Source organism: Oncorhynchus kisutch, linkage group LG23 (genome assembly GCF_002021735.2).
Source record: "Oncorhynchus kisutch isolate 150728-3 linkage group LG23, Okis_V2, whole genome shotgun sequence".
Lineage (NCBI taxonomy): Eukaryota > Metazoa > Chordata > Actinopteri > Salmoniformes > Salmonidae > Oncorhynchus > Oncorhynchus kisutch.
The window spans coordinates 26981936-26998919 of NC_034196.2; the positions used below are offsets into that span (position 1 = coordinate 26981936).

General features: G+C 44.0%; 1 protein-coding gene across 3 annotated transcripts in view; it reads left to right on the forward strand.

Annotated features, from left to right (window-relative positions):
• The window catches only part of LOC109868673 (high affinity cAMP-specific and IBMX-insensitive 3',5'-cyclic phosphodiesterase 8B-like), a 67709-nt gene that overhangs the window by 30472 nt on the left and 20253 nt on the right, over window positions 1-16984 (forward strand). For all 3 annotated transcript variants that reach the window (XM_031802789.1, XM_031802788.1, XM_031802790.1), the window contains exons 7-10: window positions 471-549; window positions 686-826; window positions 1024-1112; window positions 1288-1342. In XM_031802789.1, the coding sequence (XP_031658649.1) occupies window positions 471-549; window positions 686-826; window positions 1024-1112; window positions 1288-1342 (364 nt within the window). The remainder of the gene's footprint in view (window positions 1-470; window positions 550-685; window positions 827-1023; window positions 1113-1287; window positions 1343-16984) is intronic.

A 16984-nucleotide genomic window follows, 5' to 3' on the forward strand; every position in this document is an offset into this window, starting at 1 on the left:
ACACACACACCCACACATACACACACACACACACACCCACACATACACACACACACACACACACACACACCCACACATACACACACACACACACACACACACCCACACATACACACACACACACACACACCCACACATACACACACACACACACACACACACCCACACATACACACATACACACACACACACACACATTAAGTTCTTCTATCTTATCCTCGTTTTCCATTCAAAATCCTATTTTCCCTAACACCTAACCCTAATGCTAACCCTAAACCTAACCCTTAAGATTAAAATAGCCATTGTCCTCATGGGGACTTAGGAAGTATCCCCAGGAGGGAGAACTTTCCTTGTTTTACTATCCTTGATGATTTTAGGTCCTCACAAGGATAGAAGAACCAACCTACACACACACACACACACACACACATAGTATGATTAAACAGATATACCTCTCTTCTCTCCCTCAGGGCGTGTAACTCAGTCTTCACTGCTCTGGACCACTGTCAGGAGGCTGTGGAGATCACCAGTGAAGACCATGTGATACAGGTACACAAACACACACAAACACACAGTCATTCAGCCACACTGAAACACAATGTATCTCTTGACATTTATGGGTTGTTTAGGTAATCTGTGAAATAAAAACAAATCATTCTTATCCATCTCGCTCCCACGCCACCAGTACGTGAACCCAGCGTTTGAGCACATGATGGGATACCACAAAGGAGAGTTAATAGGGAAAGAGCTGACAGAACTCCCCAAGAGTGACAAGAACCGAGCAGATCTTCTAGACACCATCAACACCTGCATCAAGAAAGGAAAGGTGAGCTTCTGAAACTGAGCCACAGTGGAGGTGAGAGATCCTGCGAGAGACCCAATACCTCAACACCTGGTTGAAGACCCTCCATCCATTCTTTATATTTGTGTAATGTTTTATGTCCAGTTGTCTGACTGACATTTCTTCATTGTATGAATGTTATATTGTTGTCTGACTGTATGTTCCGACTATGTTGTCTCTAGGAGTGGCAGGGGATCTACTACGCCAGGAGGAAGTCAGGTGACAGCATACAGCAGCACGTCAAGATTACGCCTGTGATTGGCCAGGGAGGGTAAATCACTGACATCACTTCCTCTATAAGCAGCCAGGCATCTTAACGTTATTGCACTGGGGACTGGCAGGCTATTGTATGGTCTTCCGCCTTGGATTGATAACTGCTTGTGCAACTGGTAGTTACACAAAGATGGTTCCCAATCTAATATGCTTTGCTTTCCATCTCTTTACAGTAAAATCCGCCATTTTGTCTCCATCAAGAGGCCCCACAGTGACAACAACAAACAGGTGAGCAGGCATGGAAGTTATTTTTATGTTTCATGTAAGGAGAGCAGTCATGGTGGTCTTAATGATTTGATAGTTACATGATCTATTCTTCAACTGTACTTACGTAAGATAAATGAATACCCTGTCAATCAAAAAACATTTATTGTTTTCCCCCTTTTTTCTGTCAAGTATCACATAACTCCAGTATGATGTAACTCGTATGGCCTCAAGGTGTTGTTGATCAATGACAGCTCTATGCTGTATGGAAGGCATGTGGTGTCTGCTTTGTTTGCCAGAATTGTAGCTTCATGGTAAATATGTGGCCTCAAGTGGTTCAGAGACAGCCCTGGGCTAGCCATGGGAAGACCACTTGTCTTCTACTGTATGATGAATAGTCATACAAGACCTTTTATTTATTGTACAGTATGTTCCGTGCTGAAAACAACAGTGTAGACCAGCCTAAATTTCAAGCTGGTCCATGCTGGTCCATGGTGGTCTATGCTGTTCAAACTGGTCGGACCAGCATGGTCTAGCTGGTTAGGCTGGCCGACCAGCTGGTCAAGCTGGTGATGCTGGTGATCAGCTCATGCTGGTATGTTGGTGACAAGTTTATGCTGGTGACCAGTTTATGCTGGTGATGCTGGTGTCATGACGTTGCCCTCTTTGGGTACAGCAAGCCCCATCCCCCTCTGCCTGCCTCCCCCTTGCCTCCTTCAACTAGGCTGCTGTGGTCAGAGAGAGGTCGTAAATTCCTGAGGAGAAGACCCTGCCTCATGGCCACACAGTATAGAGAGAGAGTGAAGTTTCATAGAGAACAAAGGAATTAATTCCACCTCACAGAACTGGAGGTCCGAACAAATTTCATGTTCCAGAGAAGGTATAAAAGATCGGTGAAGAATCCAGCTACGAACTGGTCCGTTTGTTACAACTTGGGGAAGCTCATGGGAGACGGTGTGGCCACATTACCATAACGCTGTTTATATAATAGCCTCAGATATGAGTTTTACATCTAATTGTTGTATAAGATGAATGAGTGAGTATGATACTGTTTGTAAAATTGTGGAATGTGATTTTGGACTGTTTAATGAAGGAAACTCCCAATTCCCTTTTGAGTTGAACTAAATCAGAGGACCGCCCATGAGCCAGTTAGGGTCAGGCATCCTGGGACAGCCCCTTTTCTACAATTCCGAATAAATCCAACTTTGAGAAATTCTCAAGTAGACCATGTTTCTCTCAATCACGGGAGTACAAAGGTTGCAGACCATTGCTGAATCTTTTAACCATACCAAGTGGTTAAATGTTTAGACTATCAATACCAACAGAATAAGAACAAGTCTTTGATATGAATTACTAGTCTGCAGCTAGGAATAAGGTATCATTGAACGCGAAGAACGACAACCACCGAAGCATCCATTCTCCAACAACATGAATGAATGTCACTCTGAACTATTCACTATAACCATGACAGAGAGAGAGAGAGATAGAGAGAGAGAGAGAGAGACGGACAATTCTACAAAAGAAACAACTTTTCAACAGCGATCAAGATGACACACTGAGCGTAAATATATATATTGATTGTAATTGTTCCCGAATGAGTGAGCGTTCATGTGCAAAGGATTAGCATTTCAATTGTTATAATTATCAACTCTGTAGTGACTTCTCAGCTGACCCCCACTCCCCGTTTTGTCCACCAAGCTGCGATGCCGGTTTAGCCCACTAGGGCACATTCCCTTATCATTTCTTGTAACCATATTGACTTTGTTTGATTGTTTATGCATATACTGTATATATATATATATAAATAGTATATCACAAAAGTGAGTACACCCCTCACATTTTTGTAAATATTTGAGTATATCTTTTCATGTGACAACACTGAAGAAATGACACTTTGCTACAGTGTAAAGTAGTGAGTGTACAGCTTGTATAACAGTGTAAATCTGCTGTCCTCTCAAAATAACTCAACACACAGCCATTCATTTCTAAACCGCTGGCAACAAAAGTGAGTACACCCCTAGGTGAAAATGTCCAAATTGGGCCCAAAGTGTCAATATTTTGTGTGGCCACCATCATTTTCCAGCACTGCCTTAACCCTCTTGGGCATGGAGTTCACCAGAGCTTCACAGGTTGCCGCTGGAGTCCTCTTCCACTCCTCCATGACGACATCACGGAGTTGGTGGATGTTAGAGACCTTGCACTCCTCCACCTTCCGTTTGAGGATTCTCCACAGATGCTCAATAATGTTTAGGTCTGGAGACATGCTTGGCCAGTCCATCACCTTTACCCTCAGCTTCTTTAGCAAGGCAGTGGTCGTCTTGGAGGTGTGTTTGGGGTCGTTATCATGTTGGAATACTGCCCAGTATCTTGGTCTCATCAGACCACAGGACATGGTTCCAGTAATCCATGTCCTTAGTCTGCTTGTCTTCAGCAAACTGTTTGCGGGCTTTCTTGTGCATCATCTTTAGAAGAGGCTTCCTTCTGGGATGACAGCCATGCAGACCAATTTGATGCAGTATACGGCGTATGATCTGAGCACTGACAGGCAGACCCCCCACCCCTTCAACCTCTGCAGCAATGCTGGCAGCACTCATACATCTATTTCCCAAAGACAACCTCTGGATATGACACTGAGCATGTGCACTCAACTTCTTTGGTCGACCATGGCGAGGCCTGTTCTGAGTGGAACCTGTCCAGTTAAACCGCTGTATGGTCTTGGCCACCATGCTGCAGCTAAGTTTCAGGGTCTTGGCAATCTTCTTATTGCCCAGGCCATCGTTATGTAGAGCAACAATTCTTTTGTTCAGATCCTCAGAGAGTTCTTTGCCATGAGGTGCCATGTTGAACTTCCAGTGACCAGTCAGTATGAGGGAGTGTGAGAGCGATGGCACCACATTTAACACACCTGCTCCCCATTCACACCTGAGACCTTGTAACACTAACGAGTCACATGACACCGGGGAGGGAAAATGGCTAATTGGGCCCAATTTGCATATTTTCACTTAGGGGTGTACTCACTTTTGTTGCCAGCGGTTTAGACATTAATGGCTGTGTGTTGAGTTATTTTGAGGGGACAGCAAATTTACACTGTTATACAAGCTGTACACTCACTACTTTACATTGTACCAAAGTGTCATTTCTTCAGTGTTGTCACATGAAAAGATATACTCAAATATTTACAAAAATGTGAGGGGTGTACTCACTTTTGTGATATACTGTATATATATATATATATGTATATATATATATATATATATATATATATATATATATAAACTCAGCAAAAACAGAAACATCCCTTTTTCAGGACTGTCTTTCAAAGATAATTTGTAAAAATCAAAATAACTTCACAGATCTTTATTGTAAAGGGTTTAAACACTGTTTCCCATGCTTGTTCAATGAACCATAAACAATGAGCATGCACATGTGGAATGGGCATTTCTACTGACTCTGAAAAACACCAAAAGAAAGATGCCCAGGGTCCCTGCTCATCTGCATGAACGGGCCTTAGGCATGCTGCAAGGAGGCATGAGGACTGCAGATGTGGCCAGGGCAATAAATTGCAATGTCCGTACTGTGAGACGCCTACGACAGCGCTACAGGGAGACAGGATGGACAGCTGATCGTCCTTGCAGTGGCAGACCACGTGTACAAACACCTGCTCAGAATCGTACGTCCGAACATCACACCTGCGGGACAGGTACAGGATGTCAACAACAACTGCCCCAGTTACACCAGGAACACACAATCCCTCCATCAGTGCTCAGACTGTCCACAATAGGCTGAGAGCGGCTGGACTGAGGTCTTGTAGGCCTGTTGTAAGGCAGGTCCTCACCAGACATCACCGGCAACAATGTCACCTATGGGCACAAACCCACCGTCGCTGGACCAGACAGGACTGGCAAAAAGTGCTCTTCACTGATGAGTCACGGTTTTGTCTCACCAGGGGTGATGTTCGGATTCGCGTTTATCGTCGAAAGGAATGAGCGTTACACCAAGGCCTGTATTCTGGAGCGGGATTGATTTGGAGGTGGAGGGTCTTTCATGGTCTGGGGCGGTATGTCACAGCATCATCGGACTGAGCTTGTTGTCATTGCAGGCAATCTCAACACTGTGCGTTACAGGGAAGACATCCTCCTCTGTCATGTGGTACCCTTCCTGCAGGCTTATTTTGACATGACCCTCCAGCATGACAATTCCACCAGCCATACTGCTCGTCCTGTGTGTGATTTCCTGCAAGACAGGAATGTCAGTGTTCTGCCATGGCCAGTGAAGAGCCCGGATCTCAATCCCATTGAGCATGTCTGGAAACTGTTGGATCGGAGGGTGAGGGCTAGGGCCATTCCCCCCAGAAATGTCTGGAAACTTGCAGGTGCCTTGGTGGAAGAGTGGGGTAACATCTCATAGCAAGAACTGGCGAATCTGGTGCAGTCCATGAGGAGGAGATGCACTGCAGCACTTATTGCAGCTGGTGGCCACACCAGATATTGACTGTTACTTGTGATTTTGACCCCCCCTTTGTTCAGGGACACATTATTCAATTTCTGTTAGTCACGTCAGTGGAACTTGTTCTGAGTTTATGTCTCAGTTGTTGAATCTTGTTATGTTCATACAAATATTTACACATGTTAAGTTTGTTGAAAATAAACACAGTTGACAGTGAGAGGACATTTCTTTTTTGGCTGAGTTTATATGCAGTTCCAGGCAAAAGTTTGGACACATCTATTCATTCAAGGGTTTTTCTTTATTTGACTATTTTCTACATTGTAGAATAATAGTGAAGACATCAAAACTATGAAATAACACACACATATATATATATATATATATATATATATATATATATATATATATATATATACAGTGCACAGGAGGTTGGTGGGGCCTTAATCGAGGAGAACAGTATCGTGCTAATGGCTGGAGCGGAATAAGTGGAATGGTATCAAATACATCAAGCACATGGAAACCATTTGCACCGTTCTGGCCATTATTATGAGCCGTTCTTCCCTCAACAGCCTCCTGTGATACAGTGCCTTCAGAAAGTATTCATAACCCTTCAATTATTCCTAATTTTGTTGTGTTAAAGCCTGAATTCCAAAATGGTTAAACATATATATATTCTCACCCATCTACACACAATACCTAATTTTGATAAAGTGAAAACATGTTTTATTAATTTATAAAAAATATATTGAAAATTAAATACAGATGTATCTCATTCACATAAATCAATACTTTGTGTAAGCACCTTTGGCAGCGATTACAGCTGTGAGTCTTTCTGGGTAAGTCTCTAAGAGCTTTCCACACCTGGATTGTGCAACATTTGCCCATTCATCTTTTCAACATTCTGCAAGCTCTGTCATTGCTAGATAACAATTTTCAAGTCTTATCATAGATTTAAGTCAAAACTGTAACTCGGCCACTTAGGAACATCTTCGTGGTAAGCAACTCCAATGTAGATTTGGCCTTGTGTTTTAAGTTTTTGTCTGGTGGAAAGGTGAATTAATCTCCCATTGTCTGGTGGAAAGCAGACTGAACCAGGTTCTCCTCTAGGATTTTGCCTGTGCTTAGCTCCATTCCATTTATTTTTTATCCTGAAAAACTCCCCAGTCCTTAACACTTACAAGCATACCCATACCCTGATGCAGCCACCACTATGCTTGAAAATATGGAGAGTGGTACTCAGTAAAGTGTTGTATTGGATTTGCCCCAAACAAAACACTTTGTATTCAAGACAAAAAGTTAATTGCCCTGCCACTTATTTGCAATATTACTTTAGTGCCTTGTTGCAAACAGGATGCGTGGTTTGGAATATTTTTATTCTGTATGTCACGCCTTGGTCTTAGTATTTTGTGTTTTCTTTAATTATTTGGTCAGGCCAGGGTGTGACATGGGTTATTGTGGTGTGTTTTTGTCTTAGGGGTTTTGTGGGGTGTCTACGTAGTCTATGGCTGCCTGAGGCGGTTCTCAATCAGAGTCAGGTGATTATCGTTGTCTCTGATTGGGAGCCATATTTAGGCAGCCATATTCTGTGAGTGTTTTCGTGGGTGATTGTTCCTGTCTTTGTGTTTGCACCAGATAGGGCTGTTTCGGTTTTCACATTACGTTTATTGTTTTTGTATAGTTCGTGTTTCTTTATTATTGAATAAACATGGATTGCAATAGCCACGCTGCATTTTGGTCCGATCCTTGCTACACCTCCATGTCCGAGGAGGAGATAGAAGAAAGCCGTTACAGAATCACCCACCACACCCGGACCAAGTGGCGTGGTAACAGGCAACAGCGACAGCAGGAGCAGCGAAAGGAGGAATGGACATGGGAGGACGTTATGGAGTATACGACTTGGGAGGAAATAGACAGGTGGGCGGTCGACCCAGAGAGAGTGCCGGAGCCCGCCTGGGATTCGCTGGAGCAGTGCGAAGAGGGCTATAGGAGAATGGAGTCGAAGAGAAAGACACGGAGGCGCAGAAAGAAACCCGAGAGTCGGCCCCAAAAATGTATTGGGGGGGGGCTTACAGGGAGTATGGCTATGCCAGGTAGGAGACCTGCGCAAACTCCCTGTGCTTACCGGGGGGCTAGAGAGACCGGGCAGGCACCGTGTTATGCTATGGAGCGCACAGTGTTTCCAGTGCGGGTGTATAGCCCGGTGCGGTTCATACCAGCTCTTCGTATTGGCCGGGCTAGAGTGGGCATCGAGCCAGGTAAGGTTGGGCAGGCTCGGTGCTCAAGAGCTCCAGTGCGCCTGCACGGTCCGGTCTATCCAGAGCCACCTCCAAACACCAGTCCGCCGGTGGCAGCTCCCCGCACCAGGCTTCCTGGGCGTGTCCTCGATCCAGTACCACCAGTTCCAGCACCACGCACCAGGCCTTCAGTGCGCCTCGCCTGTTCAGCACAGCCAGAGCCTTCCTTCCCTCTAGCGCTGTCGGAGCCTCCCGCCTGTTCAGCGCAGCCAGCGTTTTCCTCCTCTCCTGCGCTGTCGGAGTCTCCCGCCTGTTCAGCGCTTCCAGAGCCTTCCTCCTCTACAGCGCTGCCGGAGCCTCCTGCCTGTTCGGAGCAGCCTGAGCTGCCAGACTACATGGAGCAGCCCGAGCTGCCAGTCTGCATGGAGCAGCCAAAGCTGCCAGTCTGCATGGAACAGCCAGAGCTGCCAGTTTGCATGGAGCAGCCAGAGCTGTGAGTCTGCATAGAGCTGCCAGTCTGCATGGAGCAGCCAAAGCTGCCAGCCTGCATGGAGCAGCCAGAGCTGCCAGTTTGCATGGAGCAGCCAGAGCTGTCAGTCTGCATAGAGCTGCCAGTCTGCATGGAGCAGCCAAAGCTGCCAGTCTGCATGGAGTCAGCCAGACTCTTCCAGATCTGCCAGTCAACCAGACTCTACCAGATCTGCCAGTCAACCAGACTCTTCCAGATCTGCCAGTCAACCAGACTCTTCCAGATCTGCCAGTCAACCAGACTCTTCCAGATCTGCCAGTCAACCAGACTCTTCCAGATCCGCCAGCCAGCCAGGATCTGCCAAAGCCTACTACCTGCCTGAGCTTCCTCTCAGTGCTGAGCTTCCTCTCAGTGCTGAGCTTCCTCTCAGTGCTGAGCTTCCTCTCAGTGCTGAGCTTCCTCTCAGTGCTGGGCTTCCCCTCAGTGCTGGGCTTCCCCTCAGTGCTGGGCTATCCCTCAGTGCTGGGCTTTCCCTCAGTGCTGAGCTGCCCCTCAGTCCCGAGCTGCCCCTCAGTCCCGAGCTACCCCTCAGTCCCAAGCTGCCTCAGTCCCGAGCTGCCCCTCAGTCCCGAGCTGCCCCTCAGTCCCGAGCTGCCCCTCAGTCCAGTGGGGTTCTGGGTGAGGACTATTAGGCCATGGTCGGCGGCGAGGGTGGATTATCCCAGGACGTGAGGGGGAGGAACTATGACATTTATGGAGTGGGGTCCACGTCCCGAGCCGGAGCCGCCACCACTGACAGACGCCCACCCGGACCCTCCCTATGGTTTTGAGGTGTGTCCGGGAGTCCGCACCTTAGGGGGGGGGGGTTCTGTCATGCCTCGGTCTTAGTATTTTGTGTTTTCTTTAATTATTTGGTCAGGCCAGGGTGTGACATGGGTTATTGTGGTGTGTTTTTGTCTTAGGGGTTTTGTGGGGTGTCTACGTAGTCTATGGCTGCCTGAGGCGGTTCTCAATCAGAGTCAGGTGATTATCGTTGTCTCTGATTGGGAGCCATATTTAGGCAGCCATGTTCTGTGAGTGTTTTCGTGGGTGATTGTTCCTGTCTTTGTGTTTGCACCAGATAGGGCTGTTTCGGTTTTCACATTACGTTTATTGTTTTTGTAAGTTCGTGTTTCTTTATTATTGAATAAACATGGATTGCAATAGCCACGCTGCATTTTGGTCCGATCCCTGCTACACCTCCTCGTCCGAGGAGGAGATAGAAGAAAGCCGTTACACTGTACAGGTTTCTTTCATTTTTACTCAATTAGCTTAGTAGTGTGGAGAAACTACAATGTTGTTGATCCATCCTCACTTTTCTCCTATCACAACCATTTAACTATGTAACCGGTTTAAATTAGTTACTTTTCTCTCCTGCAACTGAGATGGGAAGGACGCCTGTATCTTTGTAGTGACTGGGTGTATTGCTACACCATCCAAAGTGTAGTTAATAACTACACCATGCTCAAAGGGATATTCAATGTCTGCTTTTTTTTCTTTACATCTACCAATGGGTACCTGTCTTTGCAAGGCATTGGAAAACCTCCCAGGTCTTTGTGGTTGAATCTGTGTTTGAAATTCACTGCTCGAATGAGGGACCTTAATAATAATTAATTAATAATAATTAATAATTGTATGTGTGGGGTATAGATATGAGGTAGTCATTCAAAAATCATGTAAAACACTATTATTGCAAACAGAGTGAGTATGTGCAACTTATTATTTTTTGTTATTTAGTATTTTATTAGGATCCCCATTAGCTGTTGCAAAAGCAGCAGCTACTCATCCTGGGGTCCAACACAAAACATGAAACATGACATAATACAGAACATCAATAGACAAGAACAGCTCAAGGACAGAACTACATACTTTGTTTTTAAAGGCACATGTAGCCTACAAATCAATGAATACACGCAAACAATCTATGTGACTTGTTAAGCAAATGTACTGTACTTGACCCAAGACATTTCAGCTTTTCAAGTTTTATTCATTTGTATACATTTCTAAAAAATATGAAATTATGGGGTATTGTGTGTAGGCCCCAAAATAAAATGTGAATCTATTTTTTAACACAAACAAATGTGAAAAAAGTCATTGGGTGTGAATACTTTCTGAAGGCACTGTATATAAGGTGGGGCAAAAAAGTATTTAGTCAGCCACCAATTGTGCAAGTTCTCCCAAAAGATGAGAGAGGCCTGTCATTTTCATCATAGGTACACTTCAACGATGACAGACAAAATGAGAAGAAAAAAAATCCAGACAATCACATTGTAGGATTTTTTTATGAATTTATTTGCAAATTATGGTGGAAAATAAGTATTTGGTCAATAACAAAAGTTTATCTCAATACTTTGTTATATACCCTTTGTTGGCAATGACAGAGGTCAAATGTTTTCTGTAAGTCTTCACAAGGTTTTCACACACTGTTGCTGGTATTTTGGCCCATTGCTCCATGCAGATCTCCTCTAGAGCAGTGATGTTTTGGGGCTGTTGCTGGGCAACACGGACTTTCAACTCCCTCCAAAGATTTTCTATGGGGTTGAGATCTGGAGACTGGCTAGGCCACTCCAGGACCTTGAAATGCTTCTTAGGAAGCCACTCCTTCGTTGCCCGGGCGGTGTGTTTGGGATCATTGTCATGCTGAAAGACCCAGCCACGTTTCATCTGATGGAAGGAGGTTTTCACTCAAAATCTCACGATACATGGCCCCATTCATTCTTTCCTTTACACGGATCAGTCGTCCTGGTCCGTTTGCAGAAAAACAGTCCCAAAGCATGATGTTTCCACCCCCATGCTTCACAGTAAGTATGGTGTTCTTTGGATGCAACTCAGCATTCTTTGTCCTCCAAACACGACGAGTTGAGTTTTTACCAAAAAGTTATATTTTGGTTTCATCTGACCATATGACATTCTCCCAATCTTCTTCTGGATCATCCAAATGCTCTCTAGCAAACTTCAGACAGGCCTGGACATGTACTGGCTTAAGCAGAGGGACACGTCTGGCACTGCAGGATTTGAGTCCCTGGCGGCGTAGTGTGTTACTGATGGTAGGCTTTGTTACTTTGGTCCCAGCTCTCTGCAGGTCATTCACTTGGTCTCCCCGTGTGGTTCTGGGATTTTTGCTCACCGTTCTTGTGATCATTTTGACCCCACGGGGTGAGATCTTATGTGGAGCCCCAGATCGAGGGAGATTATCAGTGGTCGTGTATGTCTTCCATTTCCTAATAATTGCTCCCACAGTTGATTTCTTCAAACCAAGCTGCTTATCTATTGCAGATTCAGTCTTCCCAGCCTGGTGCAGGTCTACAATTTTCTTTCTGGTGTCCTTTGACAGCTCTTTGGTCTTGGCCATAGTGGAGTTTGGAGTGTGACTGTTTGAGGTTGTGAATAGGTGTCTTTTATACTGATAACAAGTTCAAACAGGTGCCATTAACCTGTTGCGTCGAGCCATCCCGGATCCGGGATCGTGAATACAGCCTCAAGCTCATTACCATAACGCAACGTTAACTATTCATGAAAATCGCAAATGAAATGAAATTAATATGCTAGCTCTCAAGCTTAGCCTTTTGTTAACAACACTGTCATCTCAGATTTTCAAAATATGCTTCTCAACCATTGCAAAATAAGCATTTGTGTAACAGCTAGCGCACCTAGCTTAGCATTTAGCGTTAGCATTAGCAGGCAACATTTTCACAAAAAAAATAAAATCATTCAAATAAAATCATTACCTTTGAAGAACTTCAGATGTTTTCAATGAGGAGACTCTCAGTTAGATAGCAAATGCTCAGTTTTTCCTGAACGATTATTTGTTTAGGAGAAATCGCTCCGTTTGGTGCGTCACGTTTAGCTACAAAAAAAACCTGTATCCAGGAGTGTAATTATCCCCGCAGCTCATTAGCATAACACAACGTTAACTATTCATGAAAATCGCAAATGAAATGAAATTAATATGCTAGCTCTCAAGCTTAGCCTTTTGTTAACAACACTGTCATCTCAGATTTTCAAAATATGCTTCTCAACCATTGCAAAATAAGCATTTGTGTAACACCTAGCGCGGCTAGCGTAGCATTTAGCGTTAGCATCAGCAGACAACATTTTCACAAAAAACAGAAAATCATTCAAATAAAATCATTACCTTTGAAAACATCTGAAGTTCTTCAATGAGGAGACTCTCAGTTAGATAGCAAATGCTCCGTTTTTCCTGAAAGATGATTTGTTTAGGAGAAATTACTCCGTTTGGTGCGTCACGTTTGGCTACCAAAAAAAAACCAAAATTCAGTCTTCAAAACGCCAAACTTTTTTCCAAATTAACTCCATAATATCGACTGAAACATGGCAAACGTTGTTTAGAACCAATCCTCAAGGTGCTTCTACACCTGCATTGCTTGCTGTTTGGGGTTTTAGGCTGGGTTTCTGTACAGCACTTTGAGATATCAGCTGATGTACGAAGGGCTATATAAATACATTTGATTTGATTTGATTTGATTTTTCACATATCTCTTCGATGATATATCGTTCGTGGAAGTGTGCTTTCCCCTCTGAATCCCAGGAGAAAATGCCTGCGGCTGAAGATTACGCACCAATTTACACAAAGGACACCGGGCGGACCCGTGGTAAATGTAGTCTCTTATGGCCAATCTTCCAATGATATGCCTACAAATACGTCACAATGCTGCAGACACCTTGGACAAACGGCACAAAGCTTAAGCTCGTTCATGGCACATTCACAGCCATATAAGGAGACAATGGAAAACAGAGCCTCAGAATTTCTGCTGATTTCCTGTTTGAGGTTTCATCTTGGTTTCGCCTGTAGCATGAGTTCTGTGGCACTCACAGATAATATCTTTGCAGTTTTGGAAACCTTAGAGTGTTTTCTTTCCAAAGCTGACAATTATATGCATAGTCGAGCATCTTTTCGTGACAAAATATTGCGCTTAAAACGGGCACGTTTTTTTTATCCATAAATTAAAAGAGCGCCCCCTATATCAAAGAACTTAATACAGGTAACGAGTGGAGGACAGAGGAGCCTCTTAAAGAAGAAGTTACAGGTCTGTGAGAGCCAGAAATCTTGCTTGTTTGTAGGTGACCAAATGCTTATTTTCCACCATAATTTGCAAATAAATTCATAAAAAATCCTACAATGTGATTTTCTGGATTTAAAAAAAATCATTTTATCTGTCATGGTTGAAGTGTACCTATGATGAAACAGGCCTCTCTCATCTTTTTAAGTGGGAGAACTTGCACAATTGGTGGCTGACTAAATACTCCTTTTGTCCCACTGTATATTTTTAATTTTTTTACTCAAACCACCCGTGGGCCGGATTGATATACAGTGAGCACCATAATTCATTGGACAGTGACCATTTTTTTTGTTATTTTGGTTCTGTACACTAGCACTTTGAGTTTGAAAGGATACAATGACAATGAGGGTGAAGTGCAGACTGTCAGCTGTAATTAGAGGGTATTTTCATACATATCGGATGAACCGTTTAGAAATTATAGAAGCTTTTGTACATAGACCCCCCCCATTTTCGGGCATCAAAAAACACTGGACAGTTTAACATAATGTAGAATAAAGTAGTCATTGTTAATATTTGGTCACATATCCTTTGCATGCAATGACTGCTTGAAGTCTGCGATGCATCGACATCACCAGACGCTGGGTATCTTCCCTGGTGATGCTCTGTCAGGCCTGTACTGCAGCCATCTTCAGTTCCTGCTTGTTTCGGGGACTTATTGCCTTCAGTCTCCTCTTCAGCATGTAAAATGCATGATCAATTGGATTCAGATCCAGTGATTGACTCGGCCAGTCAAGGATGTTCCACTTTTTGGCCATCAAAAACCCCTTCGTTGCTCTAGAAGTATGTTTAGTGTCATTGTCTTGTTGCATGATGATGTGCCGTCCAATGAGTTTGGAGGCATTTGGTTTTATCTGAGCAGATAAAATATTCATTGTTCTACTTCTGTCTGCAGTCACATCATCAATGAAGACAAGTGAGCCTGTTCCACTGGCAGCCATACAGGCCCAAGCCATAACACCCCCTCCACCATGTTTCACGGATGAGGCGGTATGCTTTGGATCATGGGCCTGTCTTATTTTCTCCATACTTTCCTCTTTCCATCACTCTGATAGATCTTCATTTTTGTCTCATCTGTCCACAATACTTTTTTACAGAACTCTTGGGGATCTTTTAGGTGCTTTTTAGCAAACTGTAATCTGGCCTTTCTGTTCTTCAGGCTTATCAGTGGTTTGCATCTTGTAGTGTACCCTCTGTAGTCCTGCTGGTGTAGTCTACGTATGGTAGACTTTGGCACATCTACACCTACATCCAGGAGAGTGTTTTTGATCTGTTGGACTGTTGTCAGTTCTTCACCATAGAGAGCATTCATCCACTACAGTGGTCTTCCTCAGTCTACCGGGTCTTTTGACATAATTGAGTTCACCGGTTGTTTTTTTCTTGTTAATGATGAACCAAACTGTTGACTTGAGCATGCCCAGGGTTTTTGCAAGGTTCCCGATTGATTGATTTTCATTTCATTTCATTTTCCTTATGACGGCCAGCTTCTTTTACATCGACACTGCTGTCTTCCTCATGTTGTCACACCCCAATAACAACCTCCAAAGGCAATAGCAAAGTCTAGAATCAATACTCTTCATCAACAGCTCTCCTGCATTCACTAACGACACAAATGAATACACCTGCCTAACGACACACATCTGTGAAGCCAATTCAACAAATACTTGTAGTACCTTAAAATGGGGGGGACAATGTACAAAAGGTGCTGTCATTTCTAAATGGTTCATCCGATATGTATGAAAGAAATGGTCACTGTCCAATTATGGTGCTCACTGTATGTAATGGACTGTCTTAAATAATAAAGCACTTTGATGCTGGTATGCTGGTCACTAGTGTCCAAAACACATACTGGGATGCTGGTCACCAGTGTACAAAACATAGTGAAGGCTTGCCTCCAGCAAAAACGTAGTGAAAGAACCAGCAAAAACACAGTGAAGGAACCAGCAAAAACACAGTGAAGGCGGGTGACCAGCATGGCCAGCCTATGCTGGTCAATTCTGTTTTTTTTCAGCAGGGTTGGCCCCCAGGGTTCTGTACCAGTGCGACAGACAACACTATGCTATGTGGTAAACATTGATTGTCCACTCTACTGTATGTACAGTACCATGTAAAAAGATGTCTGCTTTCTGTGGACCTACTTTAAGTTGCTTTGGCATGCTAAGATTGTTTTGGCATTTATGGCATCTGTAGTCTACAGTGGCCTGTTTGTTTTGGCTTGCCTAGGAGCAGGTGTGTGGTTCTCAGTAGGATTCCAGGCTAACAGCTAGTGTTCATGCTAAGTTAGTGCTAAGCTATAGGCGCCGCCAAGGCTATTAATACCTACAGCACAAATTAGCTGCACTCTGACAGACACTACCCTAAGCTAGCTAGCTGCTGCTGCCTTTCATCTGAGTCAAAGCCCAGCTATCACTGTCCTGTTCGCTCTCTTAACTCCTTGCCTTGGAAATCTCAGCGTTGTCGCTGGTTCCTGTGTGTGACAGAATTCCTGATGCTATCTGTATAACTTTATACAGTTTAAAATATATTTTGAATAAATATAAGTAGAAATTAAGTGAGGTGCTAAGCACAGCAGACTAACGGAAAGTCAACTTTGGGAAAGTGCTGATTGAGGCACACCCCTCTCCTCTTCATTGCAGTGTGATTTATGACATTCCCCTATCATTCCTTACAGTACCTTTTCTAATTTACAGTGCTTGTGGCCAACTGTTGTCAAGACAGCAATGTTGTAGGCTACTGTTTCTGTCTGGGAATGGTTGCTTTGAGTATTAAACAGAATCATTCCTGTTGCTTGTCTTTCCCACCGCAACCCTTGGCCAGTGTCCATAGTTTCCATTTTAAATCTAGTTGTTGAGTTAGCAGCAGAATCTCTAAGTAGACCTTCACCATGTGACCTTTACCATGTAGGACCTATTTCTACTTAACTGTCTCTCTCTCTACTCTCCCCCTTCTCTCTCTCTCTCTCTCTCTCTCTCTCTCTCTTCCACTCTTTATCTGCCCTCTGTCTCTCTTTCACTCTCTCTTTCTCTCACTCTTTCTCTCTCCCCGCTCTTCCTTTCTCTCCACTCACGGTCATCATCCATATTGATATTGCTGTTTCCCTTGCAGCTACAGCCAGTGCAATGTGCTATGTTTTAGTTCATATCTGTTGTGTGTTACAGCCCCAAGAGGCTATTAAGATACAAGCCAGCTAATTCTGGCAACCTCCTGTGTCATCAGCAGTGTTTACACTGATTTAATCCTATTAGAGAGAGAGATGGGGAACAAGAAAGAGAGAGAGAGATTGATTGTTGTGAGTGAGCTGAGAGCAGTTGACTTGTGTCCTGATTGGTCCTGTTGTGCCTGCTGACAGGAGCAGATTGACATAGAGCAGGCTAAACTGTAAGATACAAGTCTGCTGCTG